At 32.3% G+C, this 25,997-nt stretch overlaps 1 protein-coding gene across 1 annotated transcript in view; it reads left to right on the top strand.

Moving 5' to 3' along the window:
• The window catches only part of SLIT3 (slit guidance ligand 3), a 524,002-nt gene that overhangs the window by 337,023 nt on the left and 160,982 nt on the right, over window positions 1-25,997 (top strand). The window contains exons 8-12 of the mRNA XM_081937040.1: window positions 2,047-2,210; window positions 4,816-4,957; window positions 12,116-12,187; window positions 15,325-15,396; window positions 21,515-21,586. Of these exons, the coding sequence (XP_081793166.1) occupies window positions 2,047-2,210; window positions 4,816-4,957; window positions 12,116-12,187; window positions 15,325-15,396; window positions 21,515-21,586 (522 nt within the window). The remainder of the gene's footprint in view (window positions 1-2,046; window positions 2,211-4,815; window positions 4,958-12,115; window positions 12,188-15,324; window positions 15,397-21,514; window positions 21,587-25,997) is intronic.

The following is a 25,997-nucleotide window of genomic DNA, read 5'->3' as shown; positions in this document are numbered from 1 at the left end:
GCTGTCCTCTTCTGTTGATTAAAATAAACCCAAACAATTCTAGTACACATATATTGGAAACTTCTTTTCCAGTTACTCCTTCTAATAGTTTTATATTTCTAAAAGATAGTTAAAGCTTTACAGATTGTTTTCCACTGGTTGGTCTCAAGGGAAAATTTCTAAATGCACTCAATATGTTGCAGAATTCCAACAGAAATGATATGGCTTAAAACCAAGAATGTAGCCTGGGTACTTAGCATAGAGAAAGAAAAATGCTAAAAAAAATTTTTTTTTAAAAAAATTGATACTACTTTTATACAACTAGAGAACTGCCAGATAAATGCATTCAGTATTCATTACTCACAAATATAATAATTCTGGTCTGATAATAAATACATTATTTAAAGCAAATCAATTACAGTAAATATGCATAGCTTGTACTATTAATTGGCTCAGTAGCTGCTAAATATTTTTATTTAAAAAAAAACATTAAGTTTGAATGTGAACCTCAGGGACTAGTCTTTTCCCATTCTCTCCAGAACTCGTCTTGTCTTTCATAGTCCCTTCCTGGGAGAGGGGCGGTCTAAAAATCTAAGAAAATAAATAATAAATAAATAATAAATAAACAGATATATAGGCTTTTTATAGTGGTGGTGATGTAGCGGTACTTCTATTTGAGTTTAATATTATGGATTAAACTCAAATAGTGAAAGTGAAAAGATATAGAAAAGTCTAACTTCATTTTTTTACAGCTAGCTAGCCGATATACTTTGCCTTGCCAGTCAGGACCTCAGACTTTATTGAGCCTATCAAGGACATAAATTTTGGAAGCTTCCCAGGAAAAAAAAATGTGCCTGCAGGCCATCAGCAAACATACAAATCTAGAGATTGTCAGTTTAGGCACTGCTGCTGAACTCAACAGCAGTGGCCCGGCATAAAGATCTTTGAAATGATTAATTTATTTTGTGGATGGATCTGGCTATGTTTTACAGCACTTTATGTTTGTCAGCGATCTATGTAATGTTAGTCTGTCAGAATGATGGCTTTGTTTAACCCTGTCCAACAGAAATGGCAGCATTGTCATGGGAACTGTGCTTTTAATGCCTGCCTGTCATGACTCATAGAGTAGAAATGAAATATTTGATAGTTTATTTGCACTTTCAGGCTGCTTTGTTTTTTCTAACAGAACTTTTTTCTAGACAATGTGACAAACTGAGTGCAATTTTGCCAGACAAAAGGGCTACAATATCAAAATGTCATTTATATTCTGTAAGTAAAAAGTTGTTAAAACATAAGACCCAATACAATACAATACAATAGCAGAGTTGGAAGTGACCTTGGAGGTCTTCTAGTCCAACTCCCTGCCTAGGCAGGAAACTCTACACCATTTCAGACAAATGGCTATCCAACATCTTCTTAAAGACTTCCAGTGTTGGGGCATTCACAACTTCTGGAGGCAAGCTGTTCCACTGATTAATTGTTCTAACTGTCAGGAAATTTCTCCTCAGTTCTGAATTGCTTCTCTCCTTGATTAGTTTCCACCCATTGCTTCTTGTTCTGCCCTCAGGAAATATTAGAAAAGGGAAATATTTAATCTGGATGGCATATAGTTGGGGTCCTGTGAGTAACAACAAATAAACAAGGGTATTTTTGATCATTTTTGTGCAGCTCTTTGCACACTTCCCATAATGATTCAAAAGTTCCCTGGCCTCTGAGAAAAGATCGAAGGATTGGGTAGAGAGTGTGAGACAAAGGAAGAATTCAAATGTTTGCCTTCACTTCTGTTTTCAGTACAAAAATATATCTTGTCACCTTTTAAGAATGTCGTCTTTTTGCTAACTTTCCTTACCCATTTTTTTAAACAAGGAAGCAAAAGTAAAGCTCCTGTTATCAGAATTCAGTCATGATGAACTTACTTACGTGCCATACAAGCTCCAGTTGTTCTATAGTCCATTTCTTTGATCCACAAAAGCAGTGCATATTTTTTTAAGGCTCTTAATGGCATTGTCTCCTTTTCCATAAGGGGGAATGCAAGCCTGACCTTCCTTCTGCTCTATCCATTTGTAGGCGGCTTCATTCAAATTATTTATACTGCGATTGTCACCTGGCATGGCTTTCAGATTGGCTGCGCCAGAGGCGATCAGTTGGACAATTCACCTTCTGCATGGCACCTGTTCACCTGAGAGGGTTCAATGTAGCTGATGTTCAGAAAAAAGAATATGTCTGTACAGGTAATACCTCATTATTTCATGTTCTTCTTTCATTTTGTGCTAGTCTTCACATTAACTTGTAATAAACTACTGTAATGTTGGTCCTTTTAAATGTCACTCTGTGCCAATTCCAATTCAGTCATGCCTCAGTTAAATAGAGCAATAATATTTTAAATTACTGTGATTTGTTCCTAGGCTTTTTGAACTGTTGGACTGTGTTAATGATTTTATACTTAGGGTTTTTTCCCCCAAATGTTCAGATCATATTAATGTAAAAGGCTAATTACCAAATAATATAATCATATTTCTCAAGAGAATGCCTTGTGAGCTTTATGTCTGACTTGCATATAAATGGAATAAATTAGGAAATGTATGTAAAGTTCTGGCATACAATTTAATGCATAGTGTATACATATTGTGACAAAAGAAAGGGGAATATAATCCCTGCACAACACAATTGTGATCTTTATTTTAAACTGATTTTGAAATCATACTAAAGTTCAGGATTAGCTTACTATGCAAATGTGAATAACTTCATGTTGCTTAAGGAATAAAGTACACAAACTGGTGTATAGGAGTCTGATATTTCTAGGAAGTGCAAAAACCCATACATGATCATAGAACTTCTCTGTAGCGGTGCATTCTTGATAAATAAACCTTTTTTAATAACTGATGGAACCAAATTGCTTATTCTTCTGTGCCTGCGTTCATTTCTTTTCCAATACATCCTAAGTCATGTTGAAAGATCAAAAGAGAGATGACAACTTTTTTCAATCACACTTTTGCTAACAATATCTCAAGTGTCAAGGCCATGAATTCTCAATGGAAAATCTGACATTTCAGAAACATACAGTAAAAAGATCCCAATAATTCTCTTTCTTTTATCCAGAGACAAATACACTATTGGTATATCAGGCAAGGTTGTAGAGTTTCAGGTTTTTCATCTTTAGGGAATTGAGGCTATATCTCAGTTGATGGCTTTCATAACCATATATGTACATAGAAATATATTTTCTAATCTGATCTATTATTTTTTCAAAGAAATTTTCAGGAATATCTGTTAATGATACATCAGACTTCTGTTTTTCAATGCATTTTAAGGTTTTCAACATAAATGTTGGAAATTATCTTCCAATAACATATTCACAATGTTTTTTGGAAATGACTTTTTTGTATGGGAGACATGTTTAATGAATGCTTGTTTTGTAAATCAGTATTGCCTTAGTAATTAAAAAGAAAACTTTCAAACATTGTGCACAAAACTGTACCCATCTCAATAAAAAGTATTATCCAGCAATAAATAAATAAATGCTTTAAACAAACAACTAGATAAGCAAACCCTACAAGAAATAGTATCCTTTCTTTAAGTTTAATATGCTGATTGGTGTATGTTATGTATAGTTGTGTTTTGCTTATAAATGTGATTGTTTTAGATAGTGTTTATAAAAGTTAAACATACATGAATAAATGGGATATATAAATATTCTAATTGCAACAAAGGAAATAAAAGAATTTGGAACTTAATGTTATCAATATTCTAATGACCTTCATATTTCTGAAAAGTATTTCTAGGAAAAAAGGGAAGCGTTAATTCAGGAGATACAGTCATAAGCCATGGCTTAAATAACTTTAAGACACTGATGCTTCTTCTAATTCCTCCAGGTTTGTCTATGTGAGGCTGCCTTTAGATCTAGTCTGCAAATTTCAGTTGGTATAGGCCACTTTGGATTCTAATTCATTTCCAGATGAAGTATAAATTTCACATTGTTTTTCTTGGATCCAGATTATTTAATCAAACGCTTGATGTATTATTCTCTTCCATATCACTTGAAAATATCTGGAGACAGACTAGGAACATCTTGGAATCAAGATTTTTCAATGTCAGCCTTGGTTTTGGAAACTTCCTATTTAATTGAAGGAACTGGTCTCCTTACTGACTTTTCAAAAGGCTTTCAGAATTCATTTTTTTATTAAAGTTAAACCGTTGGTTTTTCGTATTAGATTAATTTGTTTAGGGTTTTTTTAATTAACAAACAGCAATAGAATTTTATGGCAGAATCAATTAAAAATAGTACTTTGTTCCTTTCTTAAAATACACGATGCAATCCTCAACAGACATGAAGGTATTTTGAAGAATAGAATCTGGAGTCTAAGATGATTATTAAAATTAATCTTAAAAATATGTAGAATGGTTCCTGTGTTTTCGAGGTAGACATGTATGTAAGATTTTGTTTGGTTGCATTGCTAACCATTGTATCAACTGATATATGGTATCTCTGATAATGGAACAATATAACTTGTGGAATACTTTCCTCCTTTCTCTACACCGGGGCTTCTCCAGATTGGCTCCAGCAGCATGTCTGGAAAAAATACATTGAAGGAAGCAGCAGGAAAGAAAAGAAAATAAGGCTTGGATTTAAAACTGTAATTAATTCATTTACATAAAATGGCATACAATATTTAAATGACAATAAATTTGCAAGGCAGGTTTCTCTCCTTGCTAGCTTTTCATAACATTTAAAGGTGATAATCAGTAGGACTACCAATAACACCACTCAGGCTAATCATTTTTAGTGTTAAAAACCTCCCCACTACATTTCAAATTTTGATTTCTTTTCCTTTTCAGGTTCACATGCTGAACCACCATCCTGCAATGCCAATTCTGTCAATTGCCCATCTGCTTGCACTTGCAGTAACAATATTGTGGACTGTCGAGGGAAGGGCTTAACTGAACTTCCAGGCAACCTACCAGAAAATATTGTGGAAATGTAAGTATCTCAACTCTAGAGCCCCAATGTAAGTTCAGGGTAATCCAACCCTACCCTCCCAAATACTGCTAGCTTCCAATTTGACCTGTTTCCATTAAAACAATCAAAATAAAAATGTGAAGCTTGCAAGAAAGGGAAAAAAAACATTGTCTTCAGCAACATCTATAATATCCAAGAATACTTCCAAAGTAAGCCATCAGCTTCCTTATGAAATAAATAATATAGGTATCTGGAGACCATGATCTTACTATGAGAATGTCCACATACTCAGCTACAGGACAAAGTTAAGCAAGATTTATGTAGATTTTTCCGGATGTTCTATTAAGTTGGTGTTTATGTTTTTATACTAGCTATTTGTGAATCAGCAACATTTTGCAAAAAGTCCTGTAATTTTTTCTTAATTTAAATTGTTCTCTTACAAAAATAGTTAGACATTCCTTCCTTTGTTTCCTTTTCTCTGATAGTGTAATTCAGTCCAAGAGAGAAATGTCATGTACAACATAAATTTAAAAAAGATCCTTAGAAATCAACCAGTTTAATAAATCAATGAACTTAATAAATCATTTTTTTGCTATCATCTGTCTTTAATGTTTACACAGTATTGTAGTCAATCCAGTAAGGGTATGGCTAGCTGATGAGAGCTAAATAGCTTGATATAGATCTATACTAGTCTCCCTTTATTTATTTATCAGCACAAATACAATACAAACATAGCAAAGGCAACATTAATATATATATATATATATATATATATATATATATATATATATATATATATATATATATATATATATATATATATATATATATATATATATATATATATATATATATATATATATATATAACACTCAGAATGAATTTACATGCATTTACCTGCAACATGCATGAATTTACATGGAACATAGTTACTACTATAGAGAAAATCAAGAACATGAAAGCAAGCTGAACATCTAACCTAAATTCAGTGTTATATTCTTATATTGCCTAATCCATGAAAATGAACTTGGGTGAAAATACTAAAAATGTAGTTAAATTCATACATCTTTAGTATTTTCACCCAATTTTATTTTCATGGATTAGTGAATATAAGAATATAACTTTGAATTTAGGTTCAGCTTGCTTTTCATGTTCTTGATTTTCTCTATAGTGGCAAGTATAACACCATTGTGACCAAGATTATCCTGCTTTTTGAGAGAAAGGCAAAACAGAGAGATGGATCTGTCAAAATAACTACAATTAATTGAAATATCTGTAGTGTGTGTGTGTGTGTGTGTGTGTGTGTGTGTGTGTGTGTGTCTGTGTGTGTATTTCATTTCTTAAAACATATGGACTTGTGCCTCTCATTATTTTTTTTATCTTAAAAGTAGTAGAGATTTGTGGGTTTTTCTCTGGAACATAAGACAGTTGTTTTTTGGATTATATTCATCTATTGCACAGCATGCTTTTATAATAATATGGAATAATAAATGTCAGATTCTGTTTCTTTGATTTAGTCACATGTAGAGTTGAAAGCAGGTATTGGTTCATATATCTCTCTTGTAACTAGCTATATAGTGAGTTTTCAAACTTGGCAAATTGACATGCTAAAATGTTAAATAAGTATATGTGGATCACCTATTGATAGATAAAATCAGTGATTTAATGAATGTTTAGGGTTGACCCAAAAGCAATTATAGTGCTTATTTTTAAGGATTAAATTCAGAATAACCTATTAGAGAAAACAATGATAGAAATTGGCTTAGTAAATCACAGGTTTCCAGATACTTGACCTAAATTTAATTCCTTGACTTGCCGTTGCAGAAGACTCAAATGACCAAAGCTCTTATGGCTAGTAAGGCGATAGAAAATTGCAACCTGAAATATAAGTGAACTAAATGTTAAATGAAATGAACTGATTAATTAAATGAAAGAAAAGAAAAATCGATACAGTAGACCTTCAATTAAGTAAACCATTTATGGGGAGCCATTTATATCTTGCTTCTTCTTTTTCTTTAAATGACCATTCTCTTTTGCAGGCTATTCTATCACTTATTTTGCCATTTGATTAACCTTTTACTTAGGTGAAAGAGGTTGTTCTAGAGTTCTTAAAGCTTTCCCTAAATATCGTTCACAAACGTATGCACTACTTTCCTCAAAGATAATAAGTTCAGAAAAACTATTGGCAGCAGAGATCCCTAAAGAACCTTTGTTTTATTTAATTTCCTCTGTGTTTAGAAATTTGTTCTTTATTGTTTCTTTTTGCTTGTTTATTTTTTTTCTACAAGTTAACAGATTATAGAAGTACAGGTGTTCTTAGGACCACTATGTTCACACAAAAATTTGGACGACTTTGTCAAAAACATTTTTTTTTTGTAAAATTGATGTGTTGACATTTTAACTCCAAACTATTTTGTCCCTTTAAAAAAGAACACTATTGACCATTATAATAAGAAATCAAACAACCACATTAAATTGAATATAGAATGGTTCCCCCCAATATTTGTTACTATCAAAATATTAATTTATATAAAGTGGATTGTCTACTGAGGCACCAGATAGAAAGCTTTAGTGATTGCACGGCTTATCATTTGGAATAACATCCCAAAACAGAAATCCCTAGTGCTATAACCAGTTATTTTAATGGGCACATTTAAAAATATATAGCTATTGCTGCTTTCATACGTTATACTGTTTGCATTTGGTATAATTGATTATTGGTATATTGATTTTTTCAGTATCTAAAGGATAACTTCCTTATAATGTATAGAAACATATGGAAGGAACTAAGCTTCATGAAAATATATGTTTGTTATTGTTTGCTTTATAATTAATTTAAAATCTACTAGTCAAATGTCTTCTTTGAAAAAGCAGTGTTTGATAAGTATTGTCAGAATCAGTTGTTCATATCCAATGGATAGTATCTCTGATTTGATTGGCATGAATGTAGCATAATGTGTATTTTTGTTGATACTTTCATATTTTCTGCCTTGGTGTTTAGCCTTATTTCCAGAAAAAATGCACCAGTTAAATGATATTATCCTAACTAGAAGTTATCTACTGAAGGCGATTGCATAGAGAAATGTGTTTTGATTGTTCTTTTCCACAGTAGAAATATCTGTTCTCTGATTTTTTTTTAATTATCGTTTTTGTGGTGTTAATTAGCTCCTTATTAGTGCTTGGTGACTTTTCCTAGTTTATGAAAATATTAAGAAATGCCAAGTATAAGTGTGTACCTCTATTTCATGAATGTGTGCACATATAAATACATACACATAGACAGGTAATATAACTTTTGAGTGTCCCAAAAGAAGTTGCAACTTGATTCTTCTGCATTAACCTCACAAGACAAAGCAGCACCATGGAAAGTAATTCCATCATGTCTTTTGCTCTCAAGATCCATCATTTCCAATCAAAAAGTGAGAGGTTCCTTAAAAATTAGCAGATATTTTTTCTTCTGTCTTATTTTTGTGGTCTCACACATTCCTATCAACTTTGGGCAAATATAGTGGAACTCTAATCTCAAGAGAAGGCATTCATGATGATTCTCAGCACATCTTTCTGGTATAATATAACAGAAACTCAGACATTTAAAAAAATACTTTAGTGAAACGTTTTGCAATTTTTTTGCAACACTAAACAATAAGGCCAACTAAACTCAGAAATAAGAATAAAAAATATTTAAAAGGTAATATAAAATGCAAAGAAAAAGAAAAGAACAAAGAACGGAAAATATAAAAGGTATTTTTAAAAAATCTCCTGATCCTTCTTCTTACAAGTACAAGCAAATTATTTTATTCATCCCTACTATATGATTAGACACATTATTCACTTCTGCCTTTCCCTGTTTATCCAATTACAAATCCAAAAATTATTCAACAAATCCATACAAGGGCTCTAGAATATTACAGTTACTAACTACTTTCTTAACACCCTTTTTGGGTGAGACTGCTAGACAGTCTACGTTTAGGATTCCTGCTTTAATAAAATCTTACATTTATTCTTTTGGAAAACCTGCAATGAAAAAAGGTAGGCTCACACACCATACCAAGACATAAGGTGCAATTATGAAGCATAACTGTTCAGTTTAGACAGTGTAGCATGATAAAGTATGAACTTATCCAATGCTTATTTTCAAGTCTAAGCAAAACGTAAAATAAAATGCTTCTAGTTCTAGTCAGCCAGTCAGGGATGTCATCCTCTGAGTAATAAAAGTTAAAAGGTCCTCAGTAAAAATATACTCTATACCTCAGTCTAGATTTTTTTTCTATCACAATCACCATTCATGAATACTGAACACATTCAGTTGTTCAAGGAAAGAATTTACTGTTCCTGTACATCATCAATCTACCAACAGACTGATTTTGCTTTACAGCTTAGTGAACATTGACTGATCAACCACCTTTTATTAATCAATTAACAAATATCTTTACAGTTAATAACAGTATGGTAAGAAGCCAAGTTATTTGTTATTTGATCAATATTTAAACATTGATAAGAAAAGTCTTGACACTAGCATTATGTAAATTATTTAGAATAAAATAGAATTCTTTATTGGTCAAGTGTGATTGGACACACAAGGAATTTGCCTTTGGTGCATATACTCTCAGTGTACATAAAAAGACAAGATACATTCATCAATAATCATAAGGTCCAGAAATTAATGATAGTCATAGGGTACAAATAAGCAATCAGGAAACAATCAATATCAATATAAATCGTAAGGATACAGGGAACAAAGTTACAGTCCTGCAGTCATAAGTGGGATGATAGGAATGATGTGAAGACTAATAGTAGTAGTAATGCAGTCTTAGTGAATGGTTTGACAATGGTGAGGGAATTATTTGTTTAGCAAAGTGATGGCATTTGGGAAAAAACTATTTTTGTGCCTAGTTGTCTTGGTGTGCAGAGCTCTATAGCGTTGTTTTGAGGGTAGAAGTTGAAACAATTTATATCCAGGATGTGATGGGTCTGTAAATATTTTCACAGCCCTCTTTTTGACTTATGCAGTATACAGGTCCTCAATGGAAGGCAGTTTAATAGCAAGTGTTTTTTCTGAAGTTCTGATTATCCTCTGAAGTCTATGCCTGTCTTATTGCAGAACCAAACCAGACAGTTATGGGGGTGCAAATGACAGACTCTCTGTAGAACTGTATCAGCAGCTTCTTGGGCAGTTTGAGCTTCCTGAGTTGGTGCAAAAAGAACATTCTTTGTTGTGCTTTTTTGATGATGTTTTTGATGTTAGGTGTTCATTTTAGGTCTTGAGTTATGATAGAACCTAGAAATTTGAAGGTCTCTACTGTTGATACTGTTGTAAATCAACTACTACTTCTATAAAGCAATGATATTGTACACAAATATGAACTTATTAAAATATAAAAAATTATGTCTAGACATTGGTGATTTATACATATCTTCGATGGCATACATTATTTCCTGAATCATTTTTAAAAGTACCCTTCATATCTCTGGTAAACAAACTCAAATATCAGATATAGATTGTTCCAGAAGTCAATTTTTATTCTTTATATGCACTTATTTTTGTATTCATTCATGCTACACATCCACTGATATGGCAGTTATCAGTTAATGTGGTTTTATGAGTGGCTTCTCTGTGAAATTAAATAAGTTGTTTAAAATCTAAAACCACCAGCTTTTTGCTGGGAAATAGTTCATCAAAAGGAACATAATCTCATATTTAAATACACTATAACAGACATGTATTTATTTATATATCCAAATATATTTTCTTACATATATAATTTAACCTATGTCAACCTATATTATTTTTCCTATATTTATCAATACAGTATATTACATGCAGTTCTGTGACTAACAATTAATAGCCTGGCTTTAAGACAGAATTTGTTTCTGTGCTTCTACACATATACACATAAACAAATACAATGCTGTCTTATTGTTTTGATGTAGAGTTCTAGTACTCATAGAGACATAACAAAAAATTGTGAATCTTGAAATAGACTTGTACAGGATATATTGGGATCTTTATTGCTATAAGATCATTTATTCGCTTTTAGTACATCTTTTTTTCTTGCTTGCTTGCTCTTTTTATTGCTTTGTTGAAAGACTGGTCTGGATAGCAAAATTTATTTAAAAGACAATAATAAAGCCAGAATATAAAGGGACTTGCTCTTATATCATGTTCAGAATATCTCTGAATCTATCAAGCCGCTCTGTGTTGTCTGCAGTATTTTCAATTTTATTAGAGCAAATGAAGGAAATTGTTCTTGTCATTTGACCCGAACAGTTGTTGAAGTCTTAAAAATAAAACTCCCAAAGGTTAAAAAAAACAACCGTGATTCTTAGTATATCAAAACAGATCACAGAACTGTAGGCCTGTGAGATATTTTCAAGTATATCTTTCAGAAGTCTACAATAGAGTTCAATGCACAACAGTACATTCACTGTTTAAAAAAAATATTTCAAATTGTTTACAAGTATTATGGAATATATTAAAGACTATCCTTTTCAATTTTATAATGATGATAGAATCATAGAATGTAAGGCCTGAAAGGACCTTGGGATCGTATAGTCCAATATACTAAATATCTTATATTTTATTTAACCTTCTATCTAAACTGTAATGCTGAACAAGTGAAAATATCTTTGTGCAACAAGACCTTTGCTTTCTGTGTTCCTCTGATATACTCATTGCTCATCTTAGATCTGCTTTAGAAAGACATAACATTTCCTTGGATTTTGCTGAGAAAATCTATTATGCCACTATTGCCATTTATAGAAAGCATAAGGTACAAATTACCACACATTATACTCCTGTTTCTTATTATAATGTTTCTCATTCTGCTATTAATAATATTAAATCCATATTTTGTGATTATTTTACTTTTGCCTGTTTTGCTTAAATATGATTTTCAAAAGAAGCTTTATCTTTATATATCTTTATATATCTATACATCTATATATCTCTCTCTATGTCTATCTCTATCTCTCTCTATCTCTCCCTCTACGTCTACACACACACACACACACACACACACACACACACACACACACACACACACACACACACATATATATATATATATATATATATATATATATATATATATATATATATATATATAATAAAAATGAAATACCAAGGATTGTTCATTTATCTTTGCAATTTTGTCAAATTGCTTTTTATTTTATTTTCAGCCGTTTGGAGCAGAATTCCATAAAAGCCATTCCTCCTGGAGCCTTCTCTCAATACAAGAAACTTAAAAGAATGTAAGTAAGTTAAACGTCTTGGTATGCGTAATATTTTCAGTATATTTTATCATTCTTTGAGGCAGCCATGTAGGCAAAGTTCTAATTTTGCCACCAGGTGTCCAGAGTTTCATATTTATACAAAATTGTGTATGTGTAATTCTTGAATTTGACATCTTGGACATATTCCTGTAGTTTTTACTTTCTGAAGGAAAGCTGATTTCCTAGGTAATTAAAAATGGGCTGATTTCTCTTCCTGATCTCCCCTTAATGCCTGCATTTATTCAAATTTGTCCCAAGTTTCTTCTATTTCGTGAAGCAAACTTGGGGAAGTAGAGTGTGTTGGCAGTGTCACTTGTATTTCTAAAAAATCACTCTGAGAGATGCTTAGTACGAAATAGTAGAACAGATGTGACAAAAAGTGAAGGAAAACTGCTCATGCAAAAATTAAACCCACTTAATGTATTTGTATTTAAGCTCATAAATTTAGCCCAGCAGGGATTAAGATGGAGGTGCCTTCTTAGTGCTATGGAGGCAGTTTATCTAATACTACATGACAAATAAACCATTAAAATCAGCTTCTCTATCCTTTCTTTACCATCCACAAACTGTTTTAAGTAGTATTTATTTATTTAAATTTACTTAAGTAAGTTCCTTGTTCTTGGAAAGAAAAATTATCTTAAGTGCAGTTTGCTTGCAATAGCAGTATTCTTCTTTAGTTTGACATGAAATAACTTCAATTAAAAAAACAGTAATCTTTTTAATATTGATGCCAATGTGGGTGTTGAAAACACTTGACAAGTTCAGTATAATTACTCTAAATTTACATTACATTGGTAGTAAAAAGGGAGTTTCGTAAAAAGAGCAAATCATGAAAGTGCTGTTACAGGTCTTCTGAAATTTGATTTGGGAATTAAAATATGTAGCTGATGATCATGAAAAATATTCAAGAAATTGTAGAGATATTCTTTATTTTTTAAATGAAGAAACTCCAGTCACTTCTTTGAAAATGAGTTACTTCAATGAATATGGTGGCAGAATACATGGGACGACATGTTAATCCATACATTTTATACAGACATCCAGGATGAAGCAAAACATCTGCATTGGGTACCACATGGATATCAGAAGGAAGAGAATTCTGCTCAATAGGGCAAAGAAAAAGTCCATGTGTGTAATTGCATCAAAACTGGTGTAATGTGGGTACAGTTAGGTGTTTCACTCAGTTACTTGGCTGCTGCATTCTACACCAGTAGGTTTCCAGATCAAACACAAGGGTAGCCCAATTAGACTACACTTAAATACATGAACAACATTGAAAAACTGACTCATAAAAGAGTACAACTGCCATTATTTATGAAGCTGATAATAGGCATTCCTTCCTGTCACTGTTTTTCCTAAAGGAAAATGCAGCCCATCTGAGAACAAACTCAATTCTTATCTCCTGAATTTCCAACTTTCCATCTTGTTTAGGTTTATTTTCTCTCATATAAATCATTACTGTAGCTAAACACTGATACAGAACATGCATATTATGTCAAGCTGAGTGTCACCAGTGTATTGCTGCCTAAGTATTTACACCTTTCCCAGTGGCATCATGTGAACAATACTGGGAATAAAACAGCAGTTGTTCCAAAAATTAAAAGAGAACCATTGCATCAGAATTCCCTAATTCTCAGGTCACTGAGAAAGGGAGTTGGTGAAGATAAAAGCTACTCACAATTTGAGCAGAATCTTGATTCAAGTGCCTCTGCCTCTCTGCTGCAGGTCACCTATTATGGTAATGATAGCTGATTTCCATAACACAAGCCAGTTATGGAAAAAAGTAGAAATAATTAGTGCATTTCAAAAATAGGTATAGTTGTATAGATCTATTATATTATGCATCTTCTCACAAAAAGGCACATTTAAAGCTGAGCAGTAATTGGCATAATCTTCTGAATCCAGTGAGGGATTGTCCAAGAATGAACATACACTGTCTCCATTACATTGTGCAAAAATTTATTCACCATTTCCACGGCTATGTGTCTCAAAAGATCCAAGATTTCAAGAGAGAACGTGATAAGCTAGATAGACTCAAGAGTCTTGCTCTCATACTCAGCCCTCAGGAATGGAAGATGCAAAAAAAAAATCTGGACCAGTCTGGGCACTGGACATCTCATTAAATGTTCTGTTGGTATATGTAAGCAAATTTATTATAGTATCTTGCAACTCTGTTACCACAGGTTTGCTAAGAGTGTGAATGAAAGCAACATTGAGTTTGTACTGTCCTTTTCTCCAAACTTCCAAAGTTTCAATGTGTGAAATTTTTACTTGGAGAATTCCATTTCTTTACAGATGACTTTGCTTATTATAAGTTCAATATATATTGTTGTGCACATCCAGCATCAAAGTAATTCTGCTATCCCTGAGAATCAGTTTGAGATGCTCATTGTTCTTATTAAGTTCATATTGAGTAATTAAACCGTGCAAGGCAGCCAGTGCTGTTTCTTTCTTTTTTTTCTTTGCCTTCAGCACAGTAACACTTTCTTGTAAGACTTTTCCATATAAAGCAGAGAGAAAGTTCAATAATTTAAATCCCAAAGGAGAAGCTCAGACTGATCAGAGATGCTGGGGCTTCTGTCAACAGTATAATACAAGTGGATAATAATATTAGGTTAGAAAGGGAGGAAAAATGAGAGACTGAAATTCAGATTGGAATAGCCATAGGTGTTATAACTGCTAATACATAGCTATACAGCTTGACTTCAGATGTGTTGATACAGTAAAATATATTGCTTGTGCATAAAATGATAATACAGAACCACACAAAAAAGTTGGCTAAATTGTATGGCTTTTTGTAAAGTGGTGCTATCTTCAGAAAGTGATTATATTACTTCTATTCACTAGGCCTGTGCCTAGTGAAGCAAAAAAACATTTTTGAGGTAAATGCGTTTCACCTCAGTAAGAATTGTTACCTCATTGAAGGGAGCCCAGACTACCTTCTACAATTCATTATCTTTTCAGTCAACAACATAATCAACAATCAGACACAACAATTTAAGTAGAGCTAAAGTGGGTGCCAGAGTTTTTTTTTAAAGCATGAATAGTTTTCAGAAACTTAGGCGGTTTTTTAAAAAAAAAATCTGTGTCTTATCTTCTCTTATATCTTCTTGCAGTGATATCAGCAAGAATCAGATATCAGATATTGCACCAGATGCTTTTCATGGATTGAAATTACTCACCTCACTGTAAGTACAGAATAACCTTCAAGGGGAGATTTTTTAAAACTCCTAAAAATAAGTGGATTAAATATTGGTCTGTTATGCTTTCATTTTCCTTGTGTAGTTTTCCCCTTGTAGGAAGATCTAACCTTTGTTTAATTGAAATTGATCTGATCTGAAGGTCCCATTGTTTGTGCAAATCTAGATTCCTTTTATAGATGAACACAGTATGAAGGTTAATTATTAGGCCACTTTAACATCAAGCCACAGCCTGTATTTTTATTTCCCTGAATATTGAAGATCATATTATTAGGAACAACCAAACATACAGCAACCTACTGCACATTACTGAATGGAATTTAAATCCTCATTTGTTTTGGGGAAAATAAACTGAGATTTAATTTGATAATTATATGTTTAATTCATCAAAAACACTCTATGTATTATTGCTTTCTCAAAAAGGTGGTTGGGCTGCAGTATGCCCTAACAATAAATAATTTCTGATGGAACCACAATCAGAAAATATTGAATCTTAAAACAATATTTTAGCTATACATAATAAATAGCATTATAATTAGAATAGCTTTAAAAGGTCACAAGGAAATATCAGAGAAGATTCAAGGTATTTATTTGTTATTTGTTATTTTGTTTGTTATGTTTAATTCACTTTTCAGTTTTAAAAAAATTAAGCAAAAGCAGGGAAAACATAAACAGTTAAGGTATGATAAGCAGCTAGACAATTCTCACCCTATTGGTCATCCCTTCAGAGATATTTCCTTACCAGATGCCCCAATATCTTCAGCAATAACATAACTTCTAATGTACTGCCTTCACTGGAAAAGTTAGGGTATCTTCAGATAGCTGTCTTGAAAATAGCCATGTTGAACAATCAAAAATAAACACCCAAATATTTTATTTATTTATTGATTTGATTTGATTTGATTTCTAGACCGCCCCCTCTCCCCAAAGGGACTCGGGCGGTGTACAGGTACCAAATTAAAAACCATACAATAATCATAAATATAGTTAAAATCGAATTAAACTTTAAACCCCTGTACAAATTTATAAAAATTAAAAACTTAGCCTAAGACCAACCCGTGAAATTTAAAAATATTTAATATTTATGACATGTATTCTGCCATAAACTATTTATGATAATTTTATGATAAAAATTGTTTTATAAAATTTGCTCAATTTCAATTCCACGAGAGTCATGGGTCCCAGATTTTGGGCACATTTTGACTATTATTACTATTTGAAATAGTTTGGTTTAAAAAATTATTCTCCTGTGATGCAGTGTTTTGTTCAATGAAAGGTTATGACAATGACAGTTTTAGTGTATTGATTAAAAAATAAATAATTCAAATTAAGACAGTCTTAAACTAATAAAATACTTAAATCATAAAAAGTTTAAAAACTAAGATTTGATTGATTTGATAGTATCAAATTAATTCAGCTTTAAAACAGAACCAGGTAAGCAGGAAATTCTTTAGCTGGTGCCAGTCTTATTTAAAAGGAAAGCACTCTTTGAGATATTGAGATTTAAGCCTTGTACACTGAATTTGACTCTATTACAAATTGGCAGCTGCTTCAGAAAAGACTGTAAGTTGTTTGCAAAAGGTTACCTGCTTCAGAAAACGCTGCAGCGTGTTGCCCTAGCCACAACTCCTTGGTAGAAAACCCACATGCAATGTATTGCAGAAATCCAAACTTGATGTACAGACAGTCAATTGTCTGAAATGATATAGGTCTCCTTCTTGAACAGTGGGGCTGGACTAAAAGACCTCCAAGTTCCTTCCAGTTCAATTCTTATTCTGATTCAGTGCATGAATTATTATAACTAAGTCATCCTTTCCAGAATGGCTATAGGTCAAGAACAAACTTTCTGAACTTAGAAAATATATTTATTGAGCTTGAATTAGTACTAAGTATAATTTCAAAATCAGTTTTGAATTATTGAAGAAACTTTAAGTCCATTATTATTTTAAGATTATCCAACAAGATCTTATTCAATTTCTATCTCTTATGGAACTCCTTTCTTTGCAAGGAGTAAATAACAGGTGTCAGGAAAAAATTTCTTTGTTTTTCAGTTTATTTATATTCTTTTCATGTCTCTTTTGAAAACAAATGGAAAATTTCCGCTCTCTGCCATGGAATCCTTGGTATTTTATTTTGCTCATTTTTAAAGGAGTTCTGTAAAATTATTGTTTTCTGTTAAATATCATGTTTTGTGTTACACTATTATACACTATTGAAAGATAGTGTGCAATACAATTTTCTTTTTTACAACATAGTGTAATTGTTCTATTATCAGTAGTTGGCCAAGTAACAAAAGGAAAATAGCTTCTAAACATTGAACTACTGCTATATTTTCTAGTGAAAGCAAAAAAAAAAAGATTATATGCTTTAGTCTATGGTTATTTGGAAAAAAAATAATTTAAATGCCACAAAACTTTTCTTGTAAATAAACACAATATTATAATATGGCAACAGTCCTAGAACTCAGTACGTTGGCACTCCAATTCTAAATATTTATGCCAATGCATCTGTCTATAAAAAGCCAACATAAGGACCTTGATGTTGTAAAATCCTATTATGAATGCTAGAGATTGCCACATTTGCATCTGAATGTTTTCCCTTTCATTTGCATTTTCATAGTTCCTCTCTAATGAATAGAGCATTTCCATTTTTACATTTTGAATGTTTAAGGCACAATTTTACAATTTAGCAGTGAGGCTTCCTTGTATGCCGAAGAAAATAAAAGCACCTGGTAGCATATCTGAATTGCATCCAATAAATCATGTTATGATGCTTTGGTTCGAGATTAAGCTCTTCTGGAGCAGTGTAATCATTTTTAGTTAATATGTCAAACAATAAATTATGTGATAAACTTATTCCTAAACTCAACCCTCAGATTGCATGTGCATATGTGAATTAATACCAGGCTGGGGTCTAGTACTATTAACTTTTTCAAAAGCTTTCTTCTTCATGAAACAAGCTTCTGTTTTTCCTTCTTAATTTTAAGGAGTGGGAATGGAGGAATAAATATTCTGTTTAATATTTTTAATAGTGTTTATGAGCTTCTATGTTATTGCAGAATAGTAACAGAGGCTGGATTTATTTATTTTTCTTTACACGTGGAAGCCCACCATTTCTAATATGAAAAAGTGCTGTATAAGAGTTGCCTAATGATATTATATTCTGAGATTTCATTTGGAATTGAAAACTAGAGAGACTGCAGATTAAGTAAGAAAGCAATATTTTAAATTATGTTTCAGTCGTGGTAAAACTCAAAGCTTTTTGTTAAACTTCTCAGGGACTCAACTGATAATAGAAAGAATAAAATAAAATACTAGTGAGCTCAGCTTTCAAAATTAAATTTGTGTTTCACTCAGTACTTTTTTTTCTTTACATGCACTTGTGTGTGCATGTCTTATTAAAATCGTTGGAGTTTTTTCCTGAAATAGCAATAGCACATATACCGCTTCAGAGTGCTTTACAGCCCTCTCTAAGTGGTTTACAGAGTCAGCCAATTGCCCCCAACAATCTGGGTCCTCATTTTACCCACCTCGGAAGGATGGAAGGCTGAGTCAACCTTGAGCCTGGTGGGATTCGATCTGCCAAATTGCTGGAAGCCAGTGATCAGCAGAAATAGTCTGCAGTACTGCACTCTAACCACTGCACCACCATGGCTCATTGTAGTTTGCAAAAATGTCATTTTAGTGGTTAGCCTTTTAAAATTTTATTTTATCTCAAACATACTTGATATTTAATACAGTACCTTGAATTGTCACAATTACCTAACCAAATTTATTTCTTTTTCTCCACAAGACATATTTGCTTTTCAACTTTCAGTTAATTTTACTATAATAGCATATAACAATGCTTATTGGTAGCCCTGCCGAAATAGAATAGACTGGAGGACAGTTACCTTATTCAGCAGATTGCTAGTTTCCAGACCATTTCTCTAATTATCCATATGCCTTAACCATCCAAGAAAATTGGTACTTTCTATAGTATAATTGGTACTCTTATAGGAAGCTCAGATAGATGCAGCTAGGGCATTAAGTCCCAAGAGATTTATATTGAAAAAAAATATCTAACTGGGTATTTCTTTGTGTCTTGATGATTAAATTTGTTTTGCATAATCTTGTGATCACTGAAGACAGATCTTGAAGCCTACCAACTTCAATTCCTAAAGTAATACAATTCCTAAAGATGTAAATGGTCGAAACACTGAATACTAGTGGAAATTTCACTCGGCAAACCCATTTTATCTCAGCGTTTCAGGTCAAGTTTCCACTCTGCCTTATTTCAACCTATTTGTGTAAAGGTAAAACATTGGTTCACCCTATAGAACAGTTCTCTTTTGGCCAATTTTTAAAATCTAGAATAGGTTGGCCCAAATGATTGTTTCTTTCCCATTTACGTTATCACTGAATGAATGAGGGAATATTAGATGCTGTTGAATGAATGTAATGATATCCTATTGCAGTAATCATTGTTACCTTGAATGACTAAGCTGAATTTTGTTTCATGTATTCTGTCCTATAAATATAATGTTTATTTTTGGACTTTACAAATAGCCAACATTCCCCTATAGGCTTTTGCTTAGCTTCAGAATGTGCAGCCCTGTCAAGCTTTTATTACTGTCCTCTGCATTTCATTGGATAACATTTATGGGTCTTTAAAAGCCTGAATAGATGGTTTGAGGATATGCTAATCCAACTTTTAAATAAGGTATTTGTAAATGCCTCCAAATAAGAAAATTAAGTTATCTGGAAAAACTGATGAATTTTAGGTTCTATTAACTGGTACGATGCATAAATATTTCAACATATATATGGAACAGTGGGCAAATACTAATCATTGTTCTGTGATTCGGATGCATTAAATGTTCTGGGGAGTACATTGCTTTGCCAGCCAATTAGTTGTGCACTGGTAAATATGTGCAATGCAAAAGAAGACAAGCAATCCTTTCTTGGCTAGGAAATGTTATTTCAACAAGACACATCCTGGGATCTTAATGTCAAAAGAAAGTATCTCAAAAGTGTTTATGCTTTACTTGAGTTTTTAATCCTAATATTTGTTTTGGCAAAAGTGAAACTACTCTAAAATAGCACAATTTTAAACCCAACTGAAGCTATTGGGATTATGTCTGAATAAACAGACCAAGGATTGGCACTTCATGAAACAGAAACATAATGCTGCTGCTTATTTTGAAATGGTACAATTATGAAAAGATGTTCCTTCCAGTGCTGATTCAAATTTGGAAAGGTGGTACGTGTGCATTCCTTTGGGTTTCAGATTTTAAGGGTGTGCCTTTTTGAATAACCCCAAACAGTAAGTGATACTCTAGTTTTGCAAGCATTCCTTCAGTTTTATATTATGAACATATTATGAACTGACACAACTTCACCTTGAGGGCAATCAACCAATTGAACAGCTTGCCTTCAGAAGTTGTGGGAGCTTTATCAGTGGAAGATTTCAAGAAGAGAGAGGACTGCCCTCTGTCAGAAATGGTGTCTGGTCTGTTTGGTCAGGGAGTTGGACTAGATAACCACAAGGTTCCTTCCAACTCTATTGATCTGTATCTGTACCTAATTTCCTCTGACGGACAGTTAAAGACAAGTAAGATGGGATACATCAATGAGATTTGCAGCAGTCCCATGTAATCTAGTTGATAAACGAAATGGTGATCCTGAACAAACACAATCCCATTAGCCTGTAATAATGAATGCATTATTTTCAATTCACTGAAAATTTCATGACAATTCTGCAACAAATTTTGACATTTTTGAATTGTATTACATTCAAACTTTTAAATACAGTATATCATGACTCTGTAAATCGCTTAGAGAGGGCTGTAAAACACTGTAAAGCGATATATAAGTCTAAGTGCTATTGCTATTGCTATCATGTAATAATTTAAAAGAAGCATAAAAACCTCAGTAAATTATGAATAATATTTTCAACCCAGAGGGCTTGAATAATGTCTTATTTATTTGAAAGTCTTATTTTAATATTGTTTACATTGCTGAAGTATGCTACTTTTAGGTGGCGAGGTGAGCTTGTCTAAAGAGACAATTCTTCGAAAGCATTAAATTTAAGAATGCTGTTTATTTTGTCCTTTCTTTTTTTTCAGAGTGCTTTATGGAAATAAGATCACAGAGATTCCCAAGGGCCTTTTTGATGGGCTTGTATCTTTGCAGTTATTGTAAGTATTATCCTAGTTTATTTTATTTCAAAACAGTGTATAAAATGCTAAATAATGACCTTGTACACTGAAACTCCACTAATATGTTTATTGTTGGTTGAGAAGACTGATGTGTGAAGCCATCAAACTATGAAATGTCATATTTACTGGTCTGATGTTAACCTTGGAGTGAATCTATGCTTGCTCTGGAGTAGAATTAGAAGGTGGTTATTACTGAGGAACCTTCCTTCTATCACACCTCATTTAGCTTATGCTAAGAATTTATATTCTAACTTTTAATTTCCTTTAGTACCACTCTTTTTAAAAAAAAATTATTGTAAAGCAATGTAATTGGACTTGTTCACATTGTTAAGATACATTTTTAACAGCTCAATGGTTTCAGTTTGTACGATTTTGCAAGTTTGTACTTGTTTCCTAGCTCTTTTAATAAGATAACTCAACATTGGACAGTTTAAAAAGTTTTTCTGGTTAATTTAGTATTTAGTAGGGTTTAATTGGATTATTTTTCCTTAAAATATTTTTAATTTATAAGCCATTATAGGATTTTCAAATGAGCAGTGTATTCAGAAAGAGATATGAAATGTTTCTGATATTATACGTCGCAAGTGTAACTAATTCCATACATTTGGTTAGCATAACTAGTAATATTTCAGGAACTTCTCTGATAAATCTGATAAATCCCAAAGTGTTATGTAGCAATGAAATATTAATAGTATTCCTGAATTGATTGGGCAATTCTGTAACATGTAGGATTCACACAACAATACGTACATTATGATTGTATCCTTAATATGGAATCAAAGGCAAATGATACCTGTCCCTTTTTTTAACTTTTCTACTTAGAATACCTCATGTTGATGCTCCTCTTACAAAGCATATGACTCTAGATGTTGTACAGAAAACAAAAACAATAAATACTTAAAATTATTAACAATTATTTTTAAAAAATTAAACTTTAAGAACAAAGCTAAAATAAAGAAATAATAGACAAGGGAACATTAATAGTAATAGAGTCACCTCACCTTAGAAGGAAGAATATTCTGAAGTATGGTGCCACACAGTGGTGGGTTCTGGATCCTGTTGCAACTAGTACAGTGCAACAGGGCCAAACATCCACTACATGCACGCGTGCAGCACACACATGCGTACTTACCGCCTGCAATGTCCCAGCTGCTCAGCAGAGTGTAGCGCAGGTGCCGTACACTACATGCACGTGCATGGAAAACGTGCATACAGGTAAGGAGGATGGGCTGGTGGGTGGGCCCTCCAGAGCACCATCCTGGAACAGTACCTGGTGCTCCCAGAAGGCACCGGTACACCCGGGCCTGGGCATACTGGTCTTATCCCACCACTGGTGCCACAGTAGAAAAGGCCCCTGTCTAGGTCCTACCTTGCTTTCTAACAAAATATGTTCTACTGGAAAAAAAGAAAAGAAAAAGAAAGAAAAAAACTACTCCATTTAACTATAATAAATACAAGTTAAATCCCCAATATATTTTCTCTATGAATAACAAAATAATTTTATGCAGCTGTTATAACCCACATATATCTGTTCTGAATTCATTTTTCACCAAAGAGCATGAATAAGTTTATTTCCCCTGGTAGAGAAAACATGCTGAAACTTTTACATAAAAAAGTAACCTACCAATTTGCCATAGTTGTCCAAGATAACATTTTTGTTGTCATGTGATTTTGAATCTATTTGTCTTGTTTCAAAATGAACATTATGAGATACACATTTAATGTAACAGGCATATTGAAGTACATTATGTTCTTATTCCCTGCTGGATTCATTGGCAGTTTACAATGATAGGCAGAAGAAGAAAAAGTGAGCACTGCTCATGTGACTGACTGACACACAAACATAATATGAATAGGAATATAATTTATATTAAAACTGTGTGACACCAGATTTTGTATTAATTGATTATATATGTCTGAAAATCAATATTTAATGGTAAATCTTGAATTGGGAAGCCTTGTAAATATGTCAGACATGAGCATTTTGAAAATATTTTGTTTCATTTATCAAAAATGGAGAACATTGAAATATAGGACTAGCCGTATCAATACAATGAAAGTAGCTTGGGGTGCAATAATGTGGAGTTTTGTAAAATTTTATAAAATTTTACCAGTTTGCTAATTTTAGTGTTTTTGTATATCATTAAGGGGAGAAAATATGAATTTTTCACCTGTGATCTCCAAATGAAATATTTGCTTTAAGATACTATTTGTTGCTGCACACAGTCAGAAAAAATGTTTTAAATCATCTGTTTTAGGTGTTTTTCTAATGGAAAAATATGGAACCCATTAATCAGGTTATGTAGCCTTCCTGTTTGATTTGAAAACTTCCAGAATGAGGTTCTGTAAAACCAATTTCCATATTAAGTCTATCATAGTGGAGCAACTGACAGTTCATGGCCACTCTTGACAATCATGAAACAAAATCAATTTGTTATTATACCATTGCATGAAGCTGGTTAATATTTGGATTTTCTTCCCTCTACTTGGAAAGAGAATGACAGTCTGATAGTTCAAGATTTTACCACTCCCTTGTAATCAGACCATTTTTAAAAGACTAATGCTTTTAGCAACTATTCCTCATTGCTGATGCAATGGATCTCCAGAGGTTAATTAATTCCATTTGCTTGCAAAAGGCTCTGGAGGATTCCTTATTAATATGATAAGAACTTCTCTGGAAAAAAAACATGTTTTGAAGGACAAATTTGAAAAAGAATGAATATAAATAAAGAATGTAATAAAATCAACAGACTAAAAACAAAATTTAGGCATAACTCAGAAAGTATCTATCTGAAAGAAAGACTTTTTTGTGATTTACTAATTACAATTTCACACTCTCTTCCCGTCCTCTTGATTCACAGATATAAAACTCTCCATCCCATAACTCAACTCTTATCTATAGGCAAATCAAATATTCTCTAATCCAGGTGTCACTAAATGATACTAACATTATTTAACATATATAAAAGCATTCTACATCTGAACTCTTAGCTGTGAGCTAAGAGCTAAGTTGATTTAGAAAGCATAAAATGGTCCCGGTATCTTAGTGTGAACAAAAATACTTTAACAAGTATTGTTAAAGGGACAATTTCTCCTTTAAAAAGACCAAATTCACAAATATCCTTTACTTTCAGTAGAAAGACAATTAGACACAAAGCTACTTTAAATGCTGTCAGATTAAAATATATAAAGTAATTATAGGACCAAAAGCTTTAACATCATATTAACTGTAAGCAAACCCAAGATACAACATGTTCCCATTCTAGATGTCAGAAAATTCAAAGAGAACCACCCCATATAACATGTCTGATTCAAATAAACATGCCTTATCTCAACTCTTAACTGCAAGCAAATTCACATTTAGTCGGCATGAAGTAATTTCAATATCCTAATATAAAACAAATATCTGGAATTTAAATGACGAAGAGAGCAAACTCATAAAAAAATCTTTGCTTTGAGTAAAAGGGCAGTTTACCTACTGTCACACAAACATAAAGTAATTGTGCAAAAAAAGACTTAAACGCCATGTTAACCATAAGCAAATCTAATACGCAGCATTGTTCCAGTCCAAATATTAGCCAATCCAAAAAGAACCACCCAAAATAGTAATGTGTTCCACTGTAATCCTGATCAACTAAACCAATTTTGTGTTCCTTCTTTTTATGTAAAGAATATTATTTGCTTTAATCCATTCAGATGATTGTTGATCTTTATTTCAAATGTCTTTAGTCCTTTAAACAACCTCTTTTATAAAGCTGGCATATATATACACACACAAAATCCAACTGCTGGCTGGCATTGTCATTTTTTATTTACTTCTTAATTTTAAAACATCCAATTTTAAAAAAATATCGGATGAAAAATTATTGTTGAAACTCTCATTCATATCGATCTCTGTTAGGTTTTGTTGCAAATCTTTTTTCCATAATATTCTCTTCTGTGAACAGACTGTTTCCATGAAGACACAACATAGTTGCCATTATTGATTCAAAATCTTTGTGCAGTCCTTGGAAATATTTCTGACTGCCATTATAAATTACTTGACTTGTGTCTCCAATATTAAAACAGTTTTTATTTCCCATAAAAGTATATTTATTCTTTAAAATTAAGTTCAAAATCTCACTATTCAAAATCCAATATTCCAATCTTTTCTGAACTCTTAATATGTTTAAAACTTTCTGTAGCCAAAACCTTATCTTGCTTTTTTAATGTTTGTTTTTATTCTTAAAGCTTTTAAAGATGCAGTTTCATTTTCTCATATTATGGATTCAAGACACTCACCTGGTATTTTCAGTCTTATCATTTCAAAGGTTCTCTAACTTGTTAAAACCAGTTAATGCAAGTTTCAAAAGTGATTAGCAAAGGAAGTACAGATTTAGTGTCCTTTGAA

Source organism: Natrix helvetica (assembly GCF_964273705.1).
Source record: "Natrix helvetica genome assembly, chromosome: 1".
Taxonomy (NCBI): domain Eukaryota; kingdom Metazoa; phylum Chordata; class Lepidosauria; order Squamata; family Natricidae; genus Natrix; species Natrix helvetica.
Note: the sequence above shows the minus strand (reverse complement) of the source record. Positions and strands in the feature narration are given on the sequence as shown.